At 40.7% G+C, this 20,835-nt stretch overlaps 2 protein-coding genes across 3 annotated transcripts; both read left to right on the top strand.

The window, feature by feature from the left end:
- Positions 1-171: 171 nt before the first annotated feature.
- Positions 172-3,859, top strand: LOC147314730 (extracellular calcium-sensing receptor-like). Of its 2 annotated transcripts, none has more exons than XM_086260226.1 (8): positions 172-304; positions 664-980; positions 1,072-1,361; positions 1,539-1,834; positions 2,048-2,253; positions 2,396-2,617; positions 2,707-2,830; positions 2,955-3,859. In XM_086260226.1, the coding sequence occupies exons 2-8, from the start codon at positions 720-722 to the stop codon at positions 3,857-3,859; spliced, it is 2,304 nt and encodes a 767-aa protein (XP_086116352.1). In that variant the 5' UTR covers positions 172-304; positions 664-719. The 2 variants fall into 2 exon arrangements, with proteins under 2 accessions (XP_086116352.1, XP_086116351.1); XM_086260225.1 differs by having other exon boundaries at positions 283-311; positions 686-980.
- Positions 3,860-14,288: 10,429 nt separating this feature from the next.
- On the top strand, positions 14,289-20,367 carry LOC147314729 (extracellular calcium-sensing receptor-like). Its single transcript, XM_086260223.1, has 8 exons — positions 14,289-14,317; positions 14,749-15,043; positions 15,136-15,425; positions 15,611-15,906; positions 16,180-16,385; positions 16,520-16,741; positions 18,491-18,614; positions 19,463-20,367. Exons 1-8 carry the CDS (start codon positions 14,289-14,291, stop codon positions 20,365-20,367), a joined length of 2,367 nt encoding a protein of 788 aa, XP_086116349.1.
- Positions 20,368-20,835: the final 468 nt, after the last annotated feature.

Raw genomic sequence — 20,835 nt, 5'->3', positions numbered from 1 at the left:
TGCCTGACATCAGGCGGGATGGAGCTGTCAGCTGTATTTATTTGTCTGAAATTATATCTGTATTTAGTTGAGCTGAAATCAGCTCTTGCCCTAGATCTATCTCTAGATGGTCTGGATCAAATGCCTACAGAGGCTCAGGATAGATCTGTGGCTTCTTCTGTGAAATGTAAGCTGCAGGGTAGCACTCGTATCCCTGCATTCTCAATGGATGGGGACTATGTTATTGGTGGTGTTTTCTCTATTCACTACTTCATGCAAACAGTAAACCATAACTACACTACCATGCCTGAGCCAGTAAGATGCAGTGGGAGGTCAGTAAGTGGAAGAACTGAATGACAAACCTGTATGATGTTCAATAGTGTTGTGGTCCTTTTGTGTAGTGCTAGGTAAAAAAAAAAAAAAAATTCATTTTGCAATGTATGCTAAATCCACAGTTTTAAAAATACAGATACTGACACTTTATTTTCTTCAAAACAAAAATTATACTGTGTTAACTCTTTTATGAATGCCTTGTTGCCTTGCTTTGAATTCAGTTACTGCTCTCGTGTGATGAATTTAACCCTTATATTTTATCCTCAAATGAATTGCAGTTAATAGTTCCCTACTGTCTTTTTTATGTTAAAGCTAAACTATCCTAAATCTATGTTGTGTAGATTCTAACAGGGAGTTGATGTTCTTTTTACAGCATTGATACCCGTGAGCTGCGCTTCTCACGAGCAATGGTTTTTGCCATTGAAGAGATTAACAACAGCACAGAGCTTCTGCCCGGGATAAGGCTCGGGTATCAGATCTTTGACTCATGTTCATCAGTGCCCGTGGCAGTGCATGTGGCATTTCAGTTGCTAAATAGCTTGGACACTGTGTTTTACACAGGTGGTAACTGCTTACAATCTGGTATGGTGATGACTATTGTTGGTGAGTCTGGGTCTACACCATCCATCAGCATGTCACGCATCCTTGGGTCTTTTAATATTCCTCAAGTAAATGGCAATCTTTGTATTTCTAATAAGCATGCAAATAAGTTTTGATTGTGCTGTCCTAAAAATAGTTTTGTTTCCTCTTTTGCTTTAGGTGAGCCATTATGCCACTTGCGCATGTTTGTCTGACAAGCAGCAGTACCCGAATTTTTTCAGAACAATCCCCAGTGATCATTTCCAAGCTGAAGCGCTAGCCAAGCTGGTAAAGCACTTTGGCTGGACTTGGATAGGTGCTGTTCGTTCGGATTCAGATTATGGAAATAGTGGCATGGCATCTTTTCTAGAAGCAGCACAAAAAGAGGGAATCTGTGTGGAATATTCTGTATCTTTCTATCGGACTCACCCACATAGCAGGATCCAAGAAGTAGCAAGTGTTATCCGCAGGTCTCTATATGACAGATTTTGCTTAGATTGAGATTTGCTTAAAGAAATCCATCCATCCATTAATTCTGCTTATTGTTTTATGTATTTATTTACTACTGTCATATAGCAAACTGAAACAATTAGATTAATTCTTGTAAAAAAGAAGACATTTCTAAATGTATTGCATTCTTTCTTAAGGTCTACAGCAGTGGTTATTGTGGCATTTGCAGCTCCTGGGGACATGAGGGTCCTGTTGGAGGAGCTTTCACATGAGCCTTTTCTACCTCGCCAGTGGATAGGCAGCGAGGCATGGGTAACGAACACAGAATTAATGAGGTACAGTTTCTGTGCTGGGGCCATTGGATTTGGGATTCAGAAGTCTGTAATCCCCGGTTTCAGAGATTTCCTGCTTAATTTGTCTCCCTCTCAAGTAGCTACATCCCCTATGCTTACTGAGTTCTGGGAGGAATCGTTCAACTGCAAAATGAAAAAAAGTGAGAAAATCCTTCTGATCTTTAGAAACTGTTGTTTTGCTCAAGTATAAGGTTAAATAATATTGAAACTTTATGTTCTGATCTCTGGGGTGAGGTTTAGGCACTCAGTTAATGTAGTGATTTTGTCCCATTTTAAAAATGGAAATGAAAATGTGTTAATGAAATTTTAAATCTTGCAGTGATGAAACATTCCCTGTGTCCTCTATTGTTTAGGTCCTGTTGTTGACAAGAAGATATGTGATGGAACTGAAGACATACAGAATCTTCAAATCCCGTATACTGACACATCTCAGCTCAGAATTACTAACATGGTGTACAAGGCTGTGTATGCAATAGCACATGCCATCCATAATACAGTGTGTCAGAGAACCAATGGCATAGCTAAGTGTGACAAACTAACCAAGTTAGAGTCCAAACAGGTCAGCTCAAATTAAATAATAATGCCAGTTTCTTTTTGTTTGTTTTTTACCACTAAGGTATTCTTCATGAAATCAAATACTAGTAGTTCTAAAATATTTCCATTTTTTTCTTCTTTCTTTTCTCTTGCTTTCTATCTTAAAGATTTTAGCAGAACTGAAGAAAGTAAATTTTTCCCGAAATGGTTATGGTGTGTCATTTAATGCTAATGGGGATCCTGTGGCGATTTACGAGTTGGTTAACTGGCAGAAGAGTGAAACTGGAAAAACAGAGTTGGTAACAGTAGGACTTTATGATGCATCACTGCCAGAGGGCCATGATTTCCAGATTAACCGGAACATAACCTGGATGGAGGATGGCACCCAAGTAATGAATCAAAAGACAAGAACCACACTGCACTTTGGAGGATTGCACATTTATATTTCCGTCTAGTGTTTTGGCTTTATCTCTCACAGGTGCCAGTGTCAGTGTGCAGTGCCAGTTGTCCTCCAGGAACTCGTAAAGTGCTGCAGAAAGGAAAACCCATCTGCTGCTATGACTGTATACTGTGTCCTGAAGGAGAGACTAGTAATACAACAGGTAAAATAAAATGATTTAACATATATTCAAAATTATTTTACTGTGCATAGGAGAGACATCGAAGGAATTATTGGTAGAAGTCATCTTTCCATCTCTCTTTATTTATTTACGTTTTTTAATTCAGATTCAACTGATTGTATACCCTGCCACAAGGAATTCTGGCCTAATGCAAAGAGAGACACTTGTATCCCTAAGCCTGTAGAATTTCTTTCCTTTCAAGACATCCTTGGAATCATCCTCGCTGCATTTTCAGTTCTGGGTGCTTGTCTGGCCATTATGACTGGGGCTGTATTCTTTCATAACAGGAAAACTCCAATTGTCCGAGCCAACAACTCTGAGCTGAGCTTCCTGCTGCTCATCTCACTGACTCTGTGTTTCTTATGTTCATTAACTTTCATTGGAGCACCATCAGAGTGGTCCTGCATGCTGCGTCACACTGCATTTGGGATCACCTTTGTACTCTGTATCTCCTGTGTACTTGGGAAAACTATAGTGGTTTTAATGGCTTTTAAAGCTACACTTCCAGGTAGCAATGTGATGAAATGGTTTGGTCCTCCACAGCAAAGAATAACTGTTGTGTCTTTCACCTTCATTCAAGTTTTAATATGTACTATTTGGTTGGTACTTAGCCCTCCATTCCCAATTAAAAATCTAACCGCATACAAGGAGAAAATCATACTGGAATGTGATTTAGGCTCTGCTGTAGGTTTCTGGGCTGTGCTCAGTTACATAGGCCTACTTGCTGCTTTTTGTTTTGTTTTAGCTGTCTTAGCCCACAAATTACCTGATAATTTTAATGAAGCCAAGTTTATCACCTTCAGCATGTTGATATTCTGTGCAGTGTGGATCACCTTTATCCCAGCATATGTCAGCTCTCCTGGGAAATTCACTGTAGTTGTGGAGATTTTTGCCATTTTGGCCTCCAGCTTTGGACTAATAATGTGTATATTTGCTCCAAAGTGTTTCATCATACTGTTTAAGCCCGAGAAGAACACCAAAAAATATGTCATGAATAAAAATGTATCATAGGATTTAGAGGTTTCATACTTAATATGGCGATAAGAATTTCAAAACATACTTCTTCAACACAAGCTCTTGAATTTCAGTTTCAGCTCAAATCAAACACTTAATATGTGCTTTTTTAGTAATAATTTTCGAATGATTTAGTATCTTTCAATGTATTTGTGTGAGATTTATTTTTTTCAAGGCACAAAAATAAAATTCACATTTCATTATAACAATATCTTATTCTGAGTCCTGTTTTTGAGTTGTTCAATACAACCAATGGTAATTAAAAAGTTCCAAATGTAAATTTAATATCCTGTGTGTGCATATGTCTAGTACAAATTCCAAATGATATTAGGATTCATGCATTCGTCTGAATGTTACCCTGAAATGTGCCAGACACGTGAATGTTACATAGGTAAGCACACGGCAGTGATTTCTCATTGCAGAACAATGAAACCATCCCACCAGAAAACTGTTCAGAAGCGTTTTGAAAAACAGAATAAATTTTTTTACCTATCCTCCATAATTCCAGCATTCCAATTTGCTTGGTTAGCGGGTATGGCAATAGAAAAGGTGTGTAAATATTGAATTATAATGCTATCAACTGAATTCACACAACATTCACAGTTTCGAATTCTCGGAAGTCAGAAAAATATATTTTCAGTGATTGATGAACCGCAGGAATATCAGAAATATTAGCACTGAATCTATATTTGGGTGAAATAATGAAAGAAAAAATGTTTTTCACTTCCTTTTTTTCCAATTTTAATTTTTCAAAACAAGTATTTAAGGTTTATTTGTACAGTTGTTCTTAGCTTTATACATCATTTACATCATATCATTACAAATCGCAAACACACTAGAATAAACGAATAAAAGGTATTACAAATAACACAAAATAACAAACATTTCTAAATGTAATTATTACTGAAGAAGGACATTGTAAAAAAAATTTTTAATGAATTTTGGATAATGTGTGGCATTAGTTGTGCTAAGAAAGGTATAAAAACAGAGTGCTCATGTGAAACATACTGATATGCAGGATGTAGGATCCAAATGCAGGACAAGAGAAACAGAGGGAAATAAACTAAAAGAGGCAGCTTTTATTGTGCTGTGAAAACTTGAATACTAGTTACAAGAAACAAAACATAACAGCTAGAAGCTAGGAAACTAGGAACTCAGGAAACCAGAAAACTAGAAACAAAGAAGCTAGAAACTTGGAGCTGATGAATAAAATATAGGAACCAGGAGCACAGAGGAAACACACAGTACTGAGATGGTACAATGCAACAATGGACAGAGGAAAACACAGGGCTTAAATACACCAGGGAGAAGGGAATGAGAAACAGGAGCGCACAGCAGGAAATAATCACATATAGCGAGATGTGAAGGAAGTGAAACTGAAACCAATGAGCATAAACTGAGTGTTTCAGCTGATCTGAGGCTTTCTGGGAGTTTGTTCCAGATATATGGAGCATAAAAGCTGAATGCAGCTTCTCCGTGTCTGGTTCTGACTCTGGGAACTCATAAAAAAACAGATCCAGATGACCTGAGGGTTCATATGAGGGTTCAGTATGAAGGTTCATACTGGGTCAGGAGGTCACTGATGTATTTTGGTCCTAAACCATTCAGAGCTTTATAGACCAGCATCAGAACTTTAAAGTGTATCCTCTGACGGACAGGCAGCCAGTGTAAAGACCTCAGAGCTGGACTGATGTGGTCCACTTTTTTGGTCTTAGTGAGGACTTGAGCAGCAGAGTTCTGAATGAACTGTAGTTGTCTGACTGATTTTTTTTAGGTAGACCTGTAAAGATGCTGTTACAGTAATCAAGCCTACTAAAGATGCATGGACTAGTTTTTCCAGGTCTTGTTGAGACATCAGATCTTTTATCCTTGAAATATTCTTGAGGTGATAGTAATCTCATTTTGTTATTGTCTTAATGTGTTTTTCTTAGTTTAGGTCTGCATCCATCACTACACCCAAATTTTTCGCCTGGTTTGTGGTTTTTAGTAGGGGTGCAACAAAACACAAAATTCACGGTTCGGTTTGATACTTTGGTGTCACGGTTCAATATTTTTCGAAACAAAAAAATGTTCATGCCTTTTTAATTTGTCATTTATTACAATTATAAATATATATTTTAACTCAGAAGTACATTTTTTAAATTTAATGTTGCTGAAACAACAAAATAATGAAAAAAAAACCTCATCGAGAAATCACTCAAAAGAGAGTTTATTACAGAGAAATGGCTCTTTCCAAAATAAAAGCTATACTATACGCTTCTTCTGGGGTATATTCACAGCAGCATATTAAACACATCAGGTCCCCATAAGGAGAATCATGTGCTAACGGCTGTCTAACTACTCGGGTAAAGTTTGTAGCAAGCGTGCTTGTTGTTTTTGTCTGCTTCCACTTGTCTTTGCACTAGGATGATGTCGGCGTAAATGTGCAGTCATATTCATTGTGTTCCCACTAGTGCTGTCAGCGTTAATCTCGTTAAAATAACGCAGCAAATCTTCGTAAATGAGTTACCGCGGATCGCTCCGTGCGTGGGGCTGGACGGCGTCAACACGTTAAAAAGCTAATTGCGCAAACGCACTAGTTCCCACCAATTGAGCATTGCGTGGCACATCCGACATACTGTTTTACTTTTGTCCATGACGCGCTTACAATCAGGGTGATGCTTCACATGAAAACCAAGATAGTTCCAAAGGCCAGATCTGAATGAGGGTGGGGGAGGTTCATTTTCGGGTAGCGTTGAGGCAGTCGCCATGTTGCAACGAGCTTAGCTTCTGTCTTGCTAGCTTGCGCTGCGCTCAGTGGATCTGTGCTCGACAGTGCAGCCTAGGCGGAGTAGTCGAACGCTGATCCACTGAGCGCTCAACACAGACAGCATTGTCAGAAGAAAAGTTGATAAAATAAATAAAAAATGTTGTATTGTTCGATACATATGCGTACCGAACCGAAAGTACTGTATCGAACGGTTCAATATCGATACGAGTATTGTTGCACCCCTAGTTTTTAGGTGTATAGATTGAAGTTCTCTGGTGACCTGTAATCGTTTTTCTTTGGCACCAAAGACTATTACTTCAGTTTTGTTTTTGTTTAGCTGGAGAAAATTGTGGCACAACCAGTCATTAATTTCCTCAATGGATTTACCAAGAGCCTGTACGGGGCCTCGGTCTCCTGGTGACATTGTGATATATATTTGTGTGTCATCTGCATAAATGTGATAGTTTATTTTGTTGTTCTTTATAATCTGTGCCAGTGGGAGCATGTAAATGTTAAACAGAAGGGGTCCCAAGATGGAACCTTGGGGAACTCCGCATGTGATACGTGTCTGCTCAGATGAACTAAAAGTTTTCATTTATGATTCCCATAGGAATAAGTTGGCATAAATGTCATGATCCGGCTGTGTGCAGGCAGGGATTGGACCTAAACTCAAAAGCACTGCTATATTGCCTGAGTACAGGGAAAACAGAGAACTAAACTAAACTGGGAAATGATAAACTGAGCCGCAAGGAAACACAGGGAAACAAAGCCATGAGGGATGACGCGACACGGAACAGAGGGAGACTCTGACATAAATACACAGAAGGTAATGAGGGAAGTGGAAGCACACAGGCAACACAGCTGAGGACAATTACACTTGACAGGACGGGGAGGACACGAAAGTGGAAACCCTGACACCAAGATGTGGACCTTAAAAGTAACACAGGAAGTACAGAGAAAAGGCCTGGAGAGAGAGGGAGAGAACATGAAGAAATACACGAAGGGAACAGGAAAACACAGAACACAAGGAGTGGGAGCAAAGCACAATAACTCACATCACTATATAGACAGTCACACAGAGGGACACAGAAGGTAACAACACAGGGGGAACATATGGGCAGAGAAGACTAAACACAGAACAGAGGGCACAGAGAAACATCCAACCGGTTTTTCACATGCTATCAAGGGAAGGATCTCAGAGCAGCCCTTCTTAAATATTTAAATTTTCAGATTTTTCCTTTAAATAAATTTAAAGTGAAACAACACAAAACACTGCAAACCACAACACAACAAAATATAAATTAAAATATGCAAAACAAAAAGAAGACGCACATTTTTTGTCATAAAAGGCCTGGGATGATGTTTTGGGAGAGTGTTTTCCTGCTTGGAATTGCACATATAGGATTCACTGCACGAATAAACTTTCTGAATGCTTTGTCATAATTCCCATCACTAGAATACAGAGCCACATTATGGCTGGTGTTTCTGGTTTTTCAATGAGTTCTGAATTGCACCCACTCCCATTTCAAAATCAAACAACTGTAGACAAGTTGGTGAACCTCCATACAGTAAATTCTTCATTAGAAGAAAAAAAATCTAAATAAAAAGGTCAGTTGACTGCTTTTAAAGCTTGCAGTTGATGCAGATACAGTGGGGCAAAAAAGTATTTAGCCAGCCACCGATTGTGCAAGTTCCCCCACCTAAAATGATGACAGAGGTCAGTAATTTGCACCAGAGGTACACTTCAACTGTGAGATACAGAATGTGAAAAAAAAATCCATGAATCCACATGGTAGGATTTGTAAAGAATTTATTCGTAAAGTAGGGTGGAAAATAAGTATTTGGTCAATAACAAAAATACAACTCAATACTTTGTAACATAACCTTTGTTGGCAATAACAGAGGTCAAACGTTTACTATAGGTCTTTACCAGGTTTGCACACACAGTAGCTGGTATTTTGGCCCATTCCTCCATGCAGATCTTCTCGAGAGCAGTGATGTTTTGGGGCTGTCGCCGAGCAACACGGACTTTCAACTCCCGCCACAGATTTTCTATGGGGTTGAGGTCTGGAGACTGGTTAGGCCACTCCAGGACTTTCAAATGCTTCTTACGGAGCCACTCCTTTGTTGCCCGGGCGCTGTGTTTTGGATCATTGTCATGTTGGAAGACCCAGCCTCGTTTCATCTTCAAAGTTCTCACTGATGGAAGGAGGTTTTGGCTCAAAATCTCACGATATATGGCCCCATTCATTCTGTCCTTAACGCGGATCAGTTGTCCTGTCCCCTTGGCAGAAAAACAGCCCCATAGCATGATGTTTCCACCCCCATGCTTCACAGTAGGTACGGTGTTCTTGGGATGCAACTCAGTATTCTTCTTCCTCCAAACACGACGAGTTGAGTTTATACCAAAAAGTTCTACTTTGGTTTCATCTGACCACATGACATTCTCCCAATCCTCTGCTGTATCATCCATGTGCTCTCTGGCAAACTTCAGACGGGCCTGGACATGCACTGGCTTCAGCAGCAGAACACGTCTGGCACTGCGGGATTTGATTCCCTGCCGTTGTAGTGTGTTACTGATGGTGACCTTTGTTACTTTGGTCCCAGCTCTCTGCAGGTCATTCACCAGGTCCCCCCGTGTGGTTCTGGGATCTTTGCTCACCGTTCTCATGATCATTTTGACCCCACGGGATGAGATCTTGCGTGGAGCCCCAGATCGAGGGAGATTATCAGTGGTCTTGTATGTCTTCCATTTTCTGATGATTGCTCCCACAGTTGATTTTTTCACACCAAGCTGCTTGCCTATTGTAGATTCACTCTTCCCAGTCTGGTGCAGGTCTACAATACTTTTCCTGGTGTCCTTCGAAAGCTCTTTGGTCTTGGCCATGGCGGAGTTTGGAGTCTGACTGTTTGAGGCTGTGGACAGGTGTCTTTTATACAGATGATGAGTTCAAACAGGTGCCATTCATACAGGTAACGAGTGGGGGACAGAAAAGCTTCTTACAGAAGACGTTACAGGTCTGTGAGAGCCAGAGACTTTCCTTGTTTGAGGTGACCAAATACTTATTTTCCACCCTAATTTACGAATAAATTCTCTACAAATCCTACCATGTGAATTCATGGATTTTTTTTTCACATTCTGTCTCTCACAGTGTACCTCTGGTGCAAATTACTGACCTCTGTCATCATTTTAAGTGGGGGAACTTGCACAATCGGTGGCTGACTAAATACTTTTTTGCCCCACTGTATTTTAAATGTCCCAATAAATTCGCTGCAGTAGATTCAATTTTTTGAAGCCGTTAGCAACAACAACAACAACAACAACAAAAAACTACTCCACTCTCTTCTTAACCTATTATATCACAATAAACACTCCTAAAAAGAATATTTCAACTTTACAACTTTTACGAAACTCGGCAGATCATGTACTGACGAAGACCAGAGGGCGGGCCACATTACACTGGTTTTAGAATCGCTGCATTGGCAGCCCGTGTGTTTCAGGATCGATTTTAAAGTTCTTTTATTGGTTTTTAAATGTCTTAATGGTCTTGGGCCTTCTTATCTCTCAGATCTGCTTTTACCATATTAACCCTGAGGTCCTCTGGTACTGGCCTTTTGATTGTCCCTAAAGTCAGGACACATACTCACGGAGAGGCAGCTTTTCAGTGGTATGGTCCTCATCTGTGGAACAGCCTGCCGGAGGAGCTCAGGGCTGCAGAGAACGTACATGTTTTTAAGAACAGGCTCAAGACCCACCTTTTTAATTTAGGTTTGACTTAACCTTTATGCATTTTATGCTTATTTATTCTATCCTGTTATTCTATTATTAATTTAGGCTTCACCTAATATTTATTGATTTTATTCTTATTCATTTTTTAATCTTCTTACTCTATTTATATTTATATTCATATTGTATCCCGTTCTTATTTGTTTTATCGTTTTACCCTGTATATATCCTATTGTGTCATATCTCCAGTGTTTCCTCGGAGGGCGCTCTCTGCACCGGGGCTGTGATCGACCGTGGCTGCTGGGGCTCTCGGGGTCCTCTCAGCCTGGCTGGGGGGCTTCTTTGCCTCCCTCCTGCTGTGTGCCCAGCCTGGAGGCTGCGGTCTGTGACCGGCTCCCGGTGCAGACGGCTCCCTGTTATAGTGTTTCCTCACTTGGCTCATGCGTACTCAGCCCAATTTTACTCTTTAAGTGTGTGTGTGTGTGGGGGGGATATGTGTGTATTCACATTGTTTATGTTAATGAAAGTGTGGGGAGTGAGTTGGAGGGTGGGGTGGGGTGGACAGCTTTTAACCATGTAAAGCACTTTGTGCTACATTTTTTTTTTGTATGAAAAGTGCTTTATAAATAAAGATTGATTGATTGATTGATTGATTTATAAACACATGTCTTTTATGTTTGTGGTCAAATAGACCCATCCAACCATCCATCCATCCATCTTCTTCCGCTTTATCTGGGCCCGGGTCGCGGGGGCAGCAGCCTAAGCAGAAAAGCCCAGACCTCCCTCTCCCCAGCCACCTCCTCTAGCTTATCCGGGGGAACAAAAAGGCGTTCCCAGGCCAGCCGAGAGATATAATCTCACCAGCGTGTCCTGGGTCTGCTCCGGGGCCTCCTCCCGGTGGGACATGCCTGGAACGCTTCACCCATCCTTGTCAGATACCCGAACCACCTCAGAACTCCCGTAGCACCTGCCACAGGACACCCCGAGGGACACGGTCGAATGCCTTCTCCAAGACCACAAAACACATGTAGACTGGTTGGGCAAACTCCCATTTGCACTCAAGTATCCTTGAGAGGATAAAGAGCTGGTCCAGTGTTCCGCAATCAGGACGGGAACCGCATTGTTCTTCCTGTATCTGAGGTTCGACTAGCAGACAAACTCTCCTTTCCAGCACCCTGGCATAGACTTTCCCAAGAAGGCTCTGTAGTGTGATCCCCCTGTAGTTGGAGCACACCTTCCGGTATCTTTTATGTTTGCAGTCAAATCGACCCAGGATTCAAAACCTTCCAAACACATTTCCCATATAATTTAAATGAATTAGAAAAATTTTATGATATTTTTTTAAGGAGCAGGTACTTAATATCGCACACAAGGGAATGCAGGTTCATTGTAAATGCATTGAAACAGATCTTTTTTCATGGGCTTGGCTCTGGGGACCCAGGGCTCATGTGCTTCATGGACTTCTGTATATTTGCTGGTCTGTCTTGGGCTGGTGGTCCTCACAGTGTGACCGCAGTGTTTATGCTTTGTGTTCTCGTGTTCCCCATTTTCCCGGTTTGTGTGTGTGTGTGTGTGTGTGTGTGTGTGTGTGTTGGATGTTCTGGTTTCTCTGTGAGTCTGGGACCGAATAATAGTGTACCTGCCATGGGGTCTCGCCGCACCTGGAGCGCAAACACATAACTGCAGCTGATTAGTCTCATCTCAGGAGCTTTGTTGTGAGAGAATCTTTAGTTTAGCTCAGAAGCTAATTATTGAAAGTGTTTGTTGTCATGGGTTAATCCTGCTAATCTGTCTCTGGTTTCCTGTTGGATTACAGAAACAGAGGAACGGAGTGGGTGCACCATGAACATTAAACAGAAGAGCGGAACACGGACCACTGTCATGGGAAGGGGACAATACACGGCAATCGGAGGACACACTCACACTCACTTGGAGCATGCACCGAAAATATTCTGCACCTTGTTGTCATTTTTGCTATAAATAAACGCACTGTCTTCATTCAGAAAGTCCAGCGTTTGGGTCCTATATCAGCTTCACTGACACCTTTATGAGACATGTGAGTGCTAGCACTGATAGATGCTCATATTAGAGATTGGAGATTGCTGTGTTTAAGGACCACAGTTCAAATCACCATTATGAGATTAATCATGCAGAGCAGCAAAAGCAACAAGGTCTTCTTACCAAGACCAGCATTCAGGGTTGGTGCACTCGAGACAAAATTTGTGATTTCCCACAAAATTGCAACGAGTTTTTGGTGAACTCTGCAATCTAATTTGCCGTGAGAAAAAAAGAAACATTGAAGACATTTCTGTATTTCCATTTGGCTCTGGATATTTGCTCCTTTGTGGAAGGAGGACCACTGCCAGAGCCCTACCAAATGACCTCCGGGTCATTGGTGTGAATGTCTCTGACCAAAACAATTGGACTTTATGAGGGTGGCTTGAGGGTAGGGATGTGCGGATCGATACTGAAATATCGATTTCTCCGATACCAGTCATTTATGTTGTAGAATTGATTCTCACATTAAAATATCGATATTTTAGTAATTTAGGGTAAATTTGTAGTTTATCATTAACAGGAACAGAGTGGAAAGAAACTATATTATTTGGATTGTCTACATTGGAAGGAACTACTTCCTCTTCTGCCTTTCATAGTCACGTGCAAAATACGGCTGTATAAATATATGGCAGCCCCTTGGCGTGTGCACTCACAACAATGGCTGAGCGTAAATGGAGTCATGTGCAGATGTATTTTACATCCACAAACAGCTGAGACATGGTTTGCGATACATGTGACAAGAAAGTTAGGTGTTGTGGCAACACCACTAACCTTGTCAAACACCTTAGAGTAAATCATATCACAGAATATGACGAGTGTATGTTGAGGCGAACTGAAGAGGAGCAGTGGAAAGGGACAGCTGCTGCTAGGGCGAGACAGACGTCTCTCACGGAGTCCTTTAGTGCTGCAGGCAGGCAAGGTGTTTTGTAAGTTTTTGTACAAAGTATCGGTATCAACTCAGTATCGTCGATACCACCCTGAATTTTACTTGGTATCGAATCGGAAAGGAAATCAGTGGTATCGCACATCACTACTTGAAGGCCCAACGTTCTTTAGTGGCCTGTGTGGTCACTGCCCAGCATCGTGGAGTCTGTTGGGCATTTCCCATATAGTACCAGAATTGGTATGTCCACCATTGGTGCCCTGTGGTTTTCACAGATGAGGTCGGTTCACCATGAGCACATGTGCTATGGGGAATGTTTTGCTGCCTGTAATGTCATTCAACATGACAGGTTTGGTGGTGAGTAAGTGATGGTCTGACAAGGTTATCCCTTTAGGAACTCACAGAGCTCAAATATAAAAATTTGAAAACAGCCTTTCATTTCCAGTATACTGTATTATGCAAAATACTATGCTATTACTATTTTTTTTAACCTCATAGGCATTGCTCAAATTATTGAGCATTATTACCGATTATTTTTTCTCATAGGCTAATAATAAAATGTATTGCTTGTAAATAATTTTTGAACACATTTCAAGATATTGTAAAATACAGATTATAGAACATAATGACTTTCTCAAAGACTGCTGCGTAAGAGCATGTCATAATAAAGACGTAGCACTGCCTTTGAACAACTATATAAATCAGTGAAAACACACCCATAACAGATGCCTGACATCAGGCAGGGATGGAGCTGTCAGCTGTGTTTATTTGTCTGAAATTATATCTGTATTTGGTTGAGCTGAAATCAGCTCTTGCCCTAGATCTATCTCTAGATGGTCTGGATCAAATGCCTACAGAGGCTCAGGATAGATCTGTGGCTTCTTCTGTGAAATGTAAGCTGCAGGGTAGCACTCGTATCCCTGCATTCTCAATGGATGGGGACTATGTTATTGGTGGTGTTTTCTCAATCCACTACTACATGCAAACAGTAAACCATGACTACACTACCATGCCTGAGCCAGTGAGATGCAGTGGGAGGTCAGTAAGTAAAAGGATTGGTTTACAAAACATGTTTGGTTGTGCTGGAATAGTATGACCTGACCTGTATGTTGTCTAATAATTTGTAAAGAATCAATAATTTTTTAATATTAGTGATACTGATACTTTATTTTCTTCAAGAGTGAAATTACACTTTGTAAACTTTCTTATGAATTTTTAACATGAGATAAATGCCTATATTATTATCACTGTTATTATATATTAATAATATGTCATTTTGCTTTGATATCAGTTACTATTCTTGTATGGTGAATTTAAGCCTTATATTTTATCCTCAGATGATTTGCAGTTATTAGTTGTTTGTGGCCCAACTAAACATTTTCCTTACTGTCTTTTTTTCTATTGAAGCTTAAAATATCTGAAATCTATGTAGTTTAAAATCGAATATTGAGTTGATGTTCTTTTTGCAGCATTAATACCCGTGAGCTGCGCTTCTCACGAGCAATGGTTTTTGCCATTGAAGAGATTAACAACAGCACAGAGCTTCTGCCCGGGATAAGGCTTGGGTATCAGATCTATGACTCATGTTCATCAGTGCCTGTGTCAGTGCATGTGGCATTTCAGTTGTTAAATAGCTTGGACACTGTGTTTTACACAGGTGGCAACTGCTCACTATCTGGTATGGTGATGACTATTGTTGGTGAGTCTGGGTCTACACCATCCATCAGCATGTCACGCATCCTTGGGTCTTTTAATATTCCTCAAGTAAATGGCAATCTTTGTATTTCTAATAAGCATGCAAATGAGTTTTTATTGTGCCATCCTTAAAAGAGTTTTGTTTCCTTTTTTTGCTTTAGGTGAGCCATTATGCCACTTGCGCATGTTTGTCTGACAAGCAGCAGTACCCGAATTTTTTCAGAACAATCCCCAGTGATCGTTTCCAAGCTGAAGCGCTAGCCAAGCTGGTAAAGCACTTTGGCTGGACTTGGATAGGTGCTGTTCGTTCGGATTCAGATTATGGAAATAGTGGCATGGCATCTTTTCTAGAAGCAGCACAAAAAGAGGGAATCTGTGTGGAATATTCTGTATCTTTCTATCGGACTCACCCACATAGCAGGATCCAAGAAGTAGCAAGTGTTATCCGCAGGTCTCTATATGACAGGTTTTGCTTAGATTGAGATTTGCTTAAAGAAATCCATCCATCCATTGAATTAGTTCTGCTTATTGTTTTGTGTTTTATTTACTGCTGTCTATTAGATTAAGAAAGTTAAATTAATACTGGATTAACAAAAGTTACAAGAAATTTCTTAATGTATTGCATTCTTTCTTAAGGTCTACAGCAGTGGTTATTGTGGCATTTGTTGCTTCTGGTGACATGAAAATTCTGTTGGAGGAGCTTTCACGTGAGCCTTCCCCACCTCGCCAGTGGATAGGCAGTGAGTCATGGATAACTGATTCAGAATTTAGAAGGTTTAATTTCTGTGCTGGGGCCATTGGATTTGGGATTCAGAAGTCTGTAATCCCCGGTTTCAGAGATTTCCTGCTTAATTTGTCTTCCTCTCAAGTAGCTACATCCCCTATGCTTACTGAGTTCTGGGAGGAATCGTTCAACTGCAAAATGAAAAAAAGTGAGAAAATCCTTTTGATCTTTAGCAACTTTTGTTTTGCTCAAATATAAGGTTAAATATTTTTTTTATTAATTCTTTATGTTCTGATCTCTGGTGTGAGGTTTAGGCACTCAGTTAATGTAGTGATTTTGTCCCATTTTAAAAATGTGATTTGTTGTCTATTAAGGAATTTTATATTAATATGATTTGGTAAATACATGACAAATGAAAATGCATTAATGAAATTTAAAATCTTGCAGTGATGAAACAGTCCCTGTGTCGTCTATTGTTTAGGTCCTGTTGTAGACAAGAAGATATGTGATGGAACTGAAGACATACAGAATCTTCAAATCCCGTATACTGACACATCTCAGCTCAGAATTACTAACATGGTGTACAAGGCTGTGTATGCAATAGCACATGCCATCCATAATACAGTGTGTCAGAGAACCAATGGCATAGCTAAGTGTGACAAACTAAACAAGTTAGAGTCCAAACAGGTCAGCTCAAATGTTTATGCTAATATAGTTTCTTTTGTTACCCCTAATGTATTCTTCATGAAATCAAATATTAGTGTAAGGCCTAATATTTTGGCATATCTTTTCTCTGCCTTCCATTCCTTTCTAACATACAGATCTTAGCAGAGCTGAAGAAAGTAAATTTTTCCCAAAATGGTTATGATGTGTCATTTAATGCTAATGGGGATCCTGTGGCGATTTACGAGTTGGTTAACTGGCAGAAGAGTGAAACTGGAAAAACAGAGTTGGTAACAGTAGGACTTTATGATGCATCACTGCCAGAGGGCCAAGAGTTCCAGATTAACCAGAGCATAACCTGGATGGAGGATGGCACCCAAGTAATGAATCAAAAGACAAGAACCACACTGCACTTTGGAGGATTAAGGATTTATATATATATATTAGGGGTGCAACGATATTCGTATCGATATTGAACCGTTCGATACAGTGCTTTCGGTTCGGTACGCATATGTATCGAACAATACAACATTTGTAATTTATTTTATCAACTTTCCTTCTGACGATGCTGTCTGTGTTGAGCGCTCAGTGAATCTGCGTTCGACTACTCCGCCTAGGCTGCACTGTCGAGCGCAGATCCACTGAGCGCTCAACACAGACAGCATAGTCAGAAGGAAGAGCGCAGGGCACCTCCCCCACCCTCATTCAGATCTGGCGTTTGGAATTATTTTGGTTTTCATGTGACGTATGACCCTGAAGGTAAGCGAGTCATGGACTAAGGTAAAAGAGTATGTTGGATGTGCCATGCAATGCTCAATTACATTGGTGTGAACTAGTGTGCTAGCGCAGTTAGCTCGTTAACGTGTTGGCCGTCTAGCCCCATGCACGGAGCGATCGGCGGTAGCTCGTTAACGGAGATTTGCCGTGTTGTGGCGTTAAGGTCATTTCAACGAGATTAACCTGAAAGCACTAGTGGGAACACGACGAATATGACTGCACATTTACGCCGACATCATCCTAGTGCAAAGACAAGTGGAAGCAGACAAAAAAAAGCAAGCATGCTACTAACGTTAGCCGAGTCATTTAGACAGCTGTTAGCACTTGATTCTCCTTATGCTGCTGAGAATATAGCCCAGAAGAAGCGGATAGTATAGCTTTTATTTTGGAAAGAGCCATTTCTCTGTAATAAACTCTCTTTTCCAAAGATGAGTGATTCCTCAATCAGATACAGGGCTTGCAATATCGCTAGCCCGACGTCCCGGAGCTAGCGATTTTTTTCAGTCGGGCTACCAAAATCTATCTCTTCCCTGCCCGTCGGGCTATTGTAGGAAAAATATATGTCAATGCTTTTGCATTCTTTCAGAAATGTAGCTGGGTAATTATGTCATTGGCATCGGTGAGCCACTGTCAATATGTGACATATTGAAGTCGCGTTTGAATTTGCGCTTGTTTTTTTGCTTTCACTTTGCAATCGTGCGAACTGTGTATAGAGAGCGACAGCACTGATCTGTGAGTGATGATAATTTGTGCACCAATTCCTCTGACATCGTCTTATTAATCGTTAGCTTACTATGCAAACATGACAAGTGAAATCTCCCGCAGCAAGCTTAAACATGTGAGAGGTTGATCGCGCAGAGAATCGCTGAGCTTATGTGAGTGCGCGTGTAAAAGCATTTCAGTTCTGCTGAGCCAAATAAGACAGGTCAGGGTGAAGAAGTGACAGCCAAAGAAAAGCTTACCACAAAACGGAGAAGTTATGACAAATCAGACTATAAGGCAAAAAGAAAGTGCAGCTTTATGGTTTCATGGACAAAATAATTTCTGTGGCTGCAATATGACGAGCTAAATAACCAGGGCTGCACATAAGTGGTCCGCAGGTGCGCATTCGCTGTCAAAATAAAAAACACGCACAAGGGTTAGGGTTAAATTTAAAAACTGTACTTTTGAGTTCAAATATATATTTATAATTTTAATAAATGACAAATTAAAAATGCATGAACATTTTTTTGTATCGAAAAAATATCGAACCGTGACACCAAAGTATCGAACCGAACCGAACCGTGAATTTTGTGTATCGTTGCACCCCTAATATATATATATGTCTTTTGTTTTGGCTTTATCTCTCACAGGTGCCAGTGTCAGTGTGCAGTGCCAGTTGTCCTCCAGGAACTCGTAAAGTGCTGCAGAAAGGAAAACCCATCTGCTGCTATGACTGTATACTGTGTCCTGAAGGAGAGACTAGTAATACAACAGGTAAAATAAAATGATTTTACATATATTCAAAATTATTTTAGTGTGCATAACAGCAGCAGCGGGAATGAAGATCAGCACCTCCAAATCTGAGGCCATGGTTGTCAGCCGGAAAAGGGTGGAGTGCCCACTCGGGGATGAGTTCCTGCCCCAAGTGGAGGAGTTCAAGTATCTCGGAGTCTTGTTTGCGAGTGTTCGGGGGAAGGGAGCCGGAGATCGACAGACGGATTGGTGTTGCGGCCGCAGTCATGCGGACACTGCACCGGTCCGTCGTGGTGAAGCGTAAAGCGTGCTGAGCTTAAAAGCGAAGCTCTCAATTTACCGGTCGATCTACGTCCCTACCCTCACCTATGGCCACGAGCTGTGGGTAGTGACCGGAAGAACGAGATCGCGGACAAAAGCGGCAGAAATGAGCTTCCTCCGAAGGGTGGCTGGCCTCTCCCTTAGAGATAGGGTGAGAAGTTCAGCCATCCGGGATGGCCTCAGAGTAGAGCAGCTGCTGCTCCACATCGAAAGGAGCCAGCTGAGGTGGTTCGGTATCTGACAAGGATGCCCCCTGGGCGCCTCCTGGGTGAGGTGTTCCAGGCATGTCCCCGGGGCAAACCCAGGACACGCTGGAGAGATTATATCCCTCGTCTTGCCTGGGAATGCCTTTTTGTTCCCCCGGATAAGCTAGAGGAGATGGCTGGGGAGAGGGAGGTCTGGGTTTCTCTGCTTAGACTGCTGCCCCCGCGACCCGGGCCCGGATATAGCAGAAGAAGATGGATGGATGGATGGATGCATAACAAAAAAATTAACAAATTAATTGTTGAAGCCTTCTTTATGTCTCTCTTCTTTTTCTTTACATTCAGATTCTGCTGATTGTTTACCCTGCCACAAGGAATTCTGGCCTAATGCAAAGAGAGACACTTGTATCCCTAAGCCTGTAGAGTTTCTTTCATTTGAAGACATCCTTGGAATCATCTTGGCTACACTCTCTGTTCTGGGTGCTTGTCTGGCCATTACCACTGTAGCTATATTTTTTCATCACGGGACATCTCCAATTGTCCGAGCCAACAACTCTGAGCTGAGCTTCCTGCTGCTCATCTCACTGACTCTGTGTTTCTTATGTTCATTAACTTTCATTGGAGCACCATCTGAGTGGTCCTGCATGCTGCGTCACACTGCGTTTGGCATCACCTTTGTACTCTGTATCTCCTGTGTACTTGGGAAAACTATAGTGGTTTTAATGGCTTTTAAAGCAACACTTCCAGGTAGCAATGTGATGAAATGGTTTGGTCCTCCACAACAAAGAATGACTGTTGTGTCTTTCACCTTTATTCAAGTTTTAATATGTACTGTATGGTTGGTACTTAGCCCTCCATTCCCAATTAAAAATCTAACCGCATACAAGGAGAAAATCATACTGGAATGTGCATTAGGCTCTGCTGTTGGCTTCTGGGCTGTGCTCAGTTACATAGGCCTACTTGCTGCCTTTTGCTTTGTTTTAGCTTTTTTAGCCCGCAAATTACCTGACAATTTCAATGAAGCTAAATTTATCACCATCAGCATGCTGATATTCTGTACAGTGTGGATCACCTTTATCCCAGCATATGTCAGCTCTCCTGGGAAATTCACTGTGGCTGTTGAGATTTTTGCCATTCTGTCCTCCAGCTTTGGACTAATAATGTGTATATTTGCTCCAAAATGTTTTATAATTTTGTTTAACCCCGAGAAGAACACCAAGAAATATTTAATGAACAAAAATCCAACTTAGGTTTGTAATTTTTAATATTATAACAGGAAGATCAAATATTAGACACAATGAATTATTTATAACTTTACCTTATTACTTACTCATTTATTTCTCAGTTTTTGAATCTATGCCTATACATATACAGGGTGGTGAAAAAATATTTCTCCCTTTCCCAATTCATAGTTTTTTCACATTTGTCACACTTAAATGTTTCAGATCATTAAATACATTTTGCTATAAGATAAAGATAATCCAAATAAATGCAAAATTTAGTTTGTAAATGATTAATTAAATTTAATGAAAATCATAAACCTGTTTAATGTCATGTCAAGCATCTTATTCAAATTTATATCAAGACTTTGACTAGGCCACTCAAATTTTTTAGATATGTTTTGCTTTTGTTTGGTCTTTTGAGTCACTCGGGGGTAGACTTGGTGTTGTGTTCATGATCATTGTTCTTTGGTATAGCCTAAGTGAGCTTTTGGGCTT

Source organism: Aulonocara sp. 'chitande type north' Nkhata Bay, linkage group LG14, assembly GCF_057382095.1.
Source record: "Aulonocara sp. 'chitande type north' Nkhata Bay isolate Kocher_YH1m ecotype deep benthic linkage group LG14, A_spYH_male_GT1.1, whole genome shotgun sequence".
In the NCBI taxonomy this organism is placed as follows: domain Eukaryota; kingdom Metazoa; phylum Chordata; class Actinopteri; order Cichliformes; family Cichlidae; genus Aulonocara; species Aulonocara sp. 'chitande type north' Nkhata Bay.
Note: the sequence above shows the minus strand (reverse complement) of the source record. Positions and strands in the feature narration are given on the sequence as shown.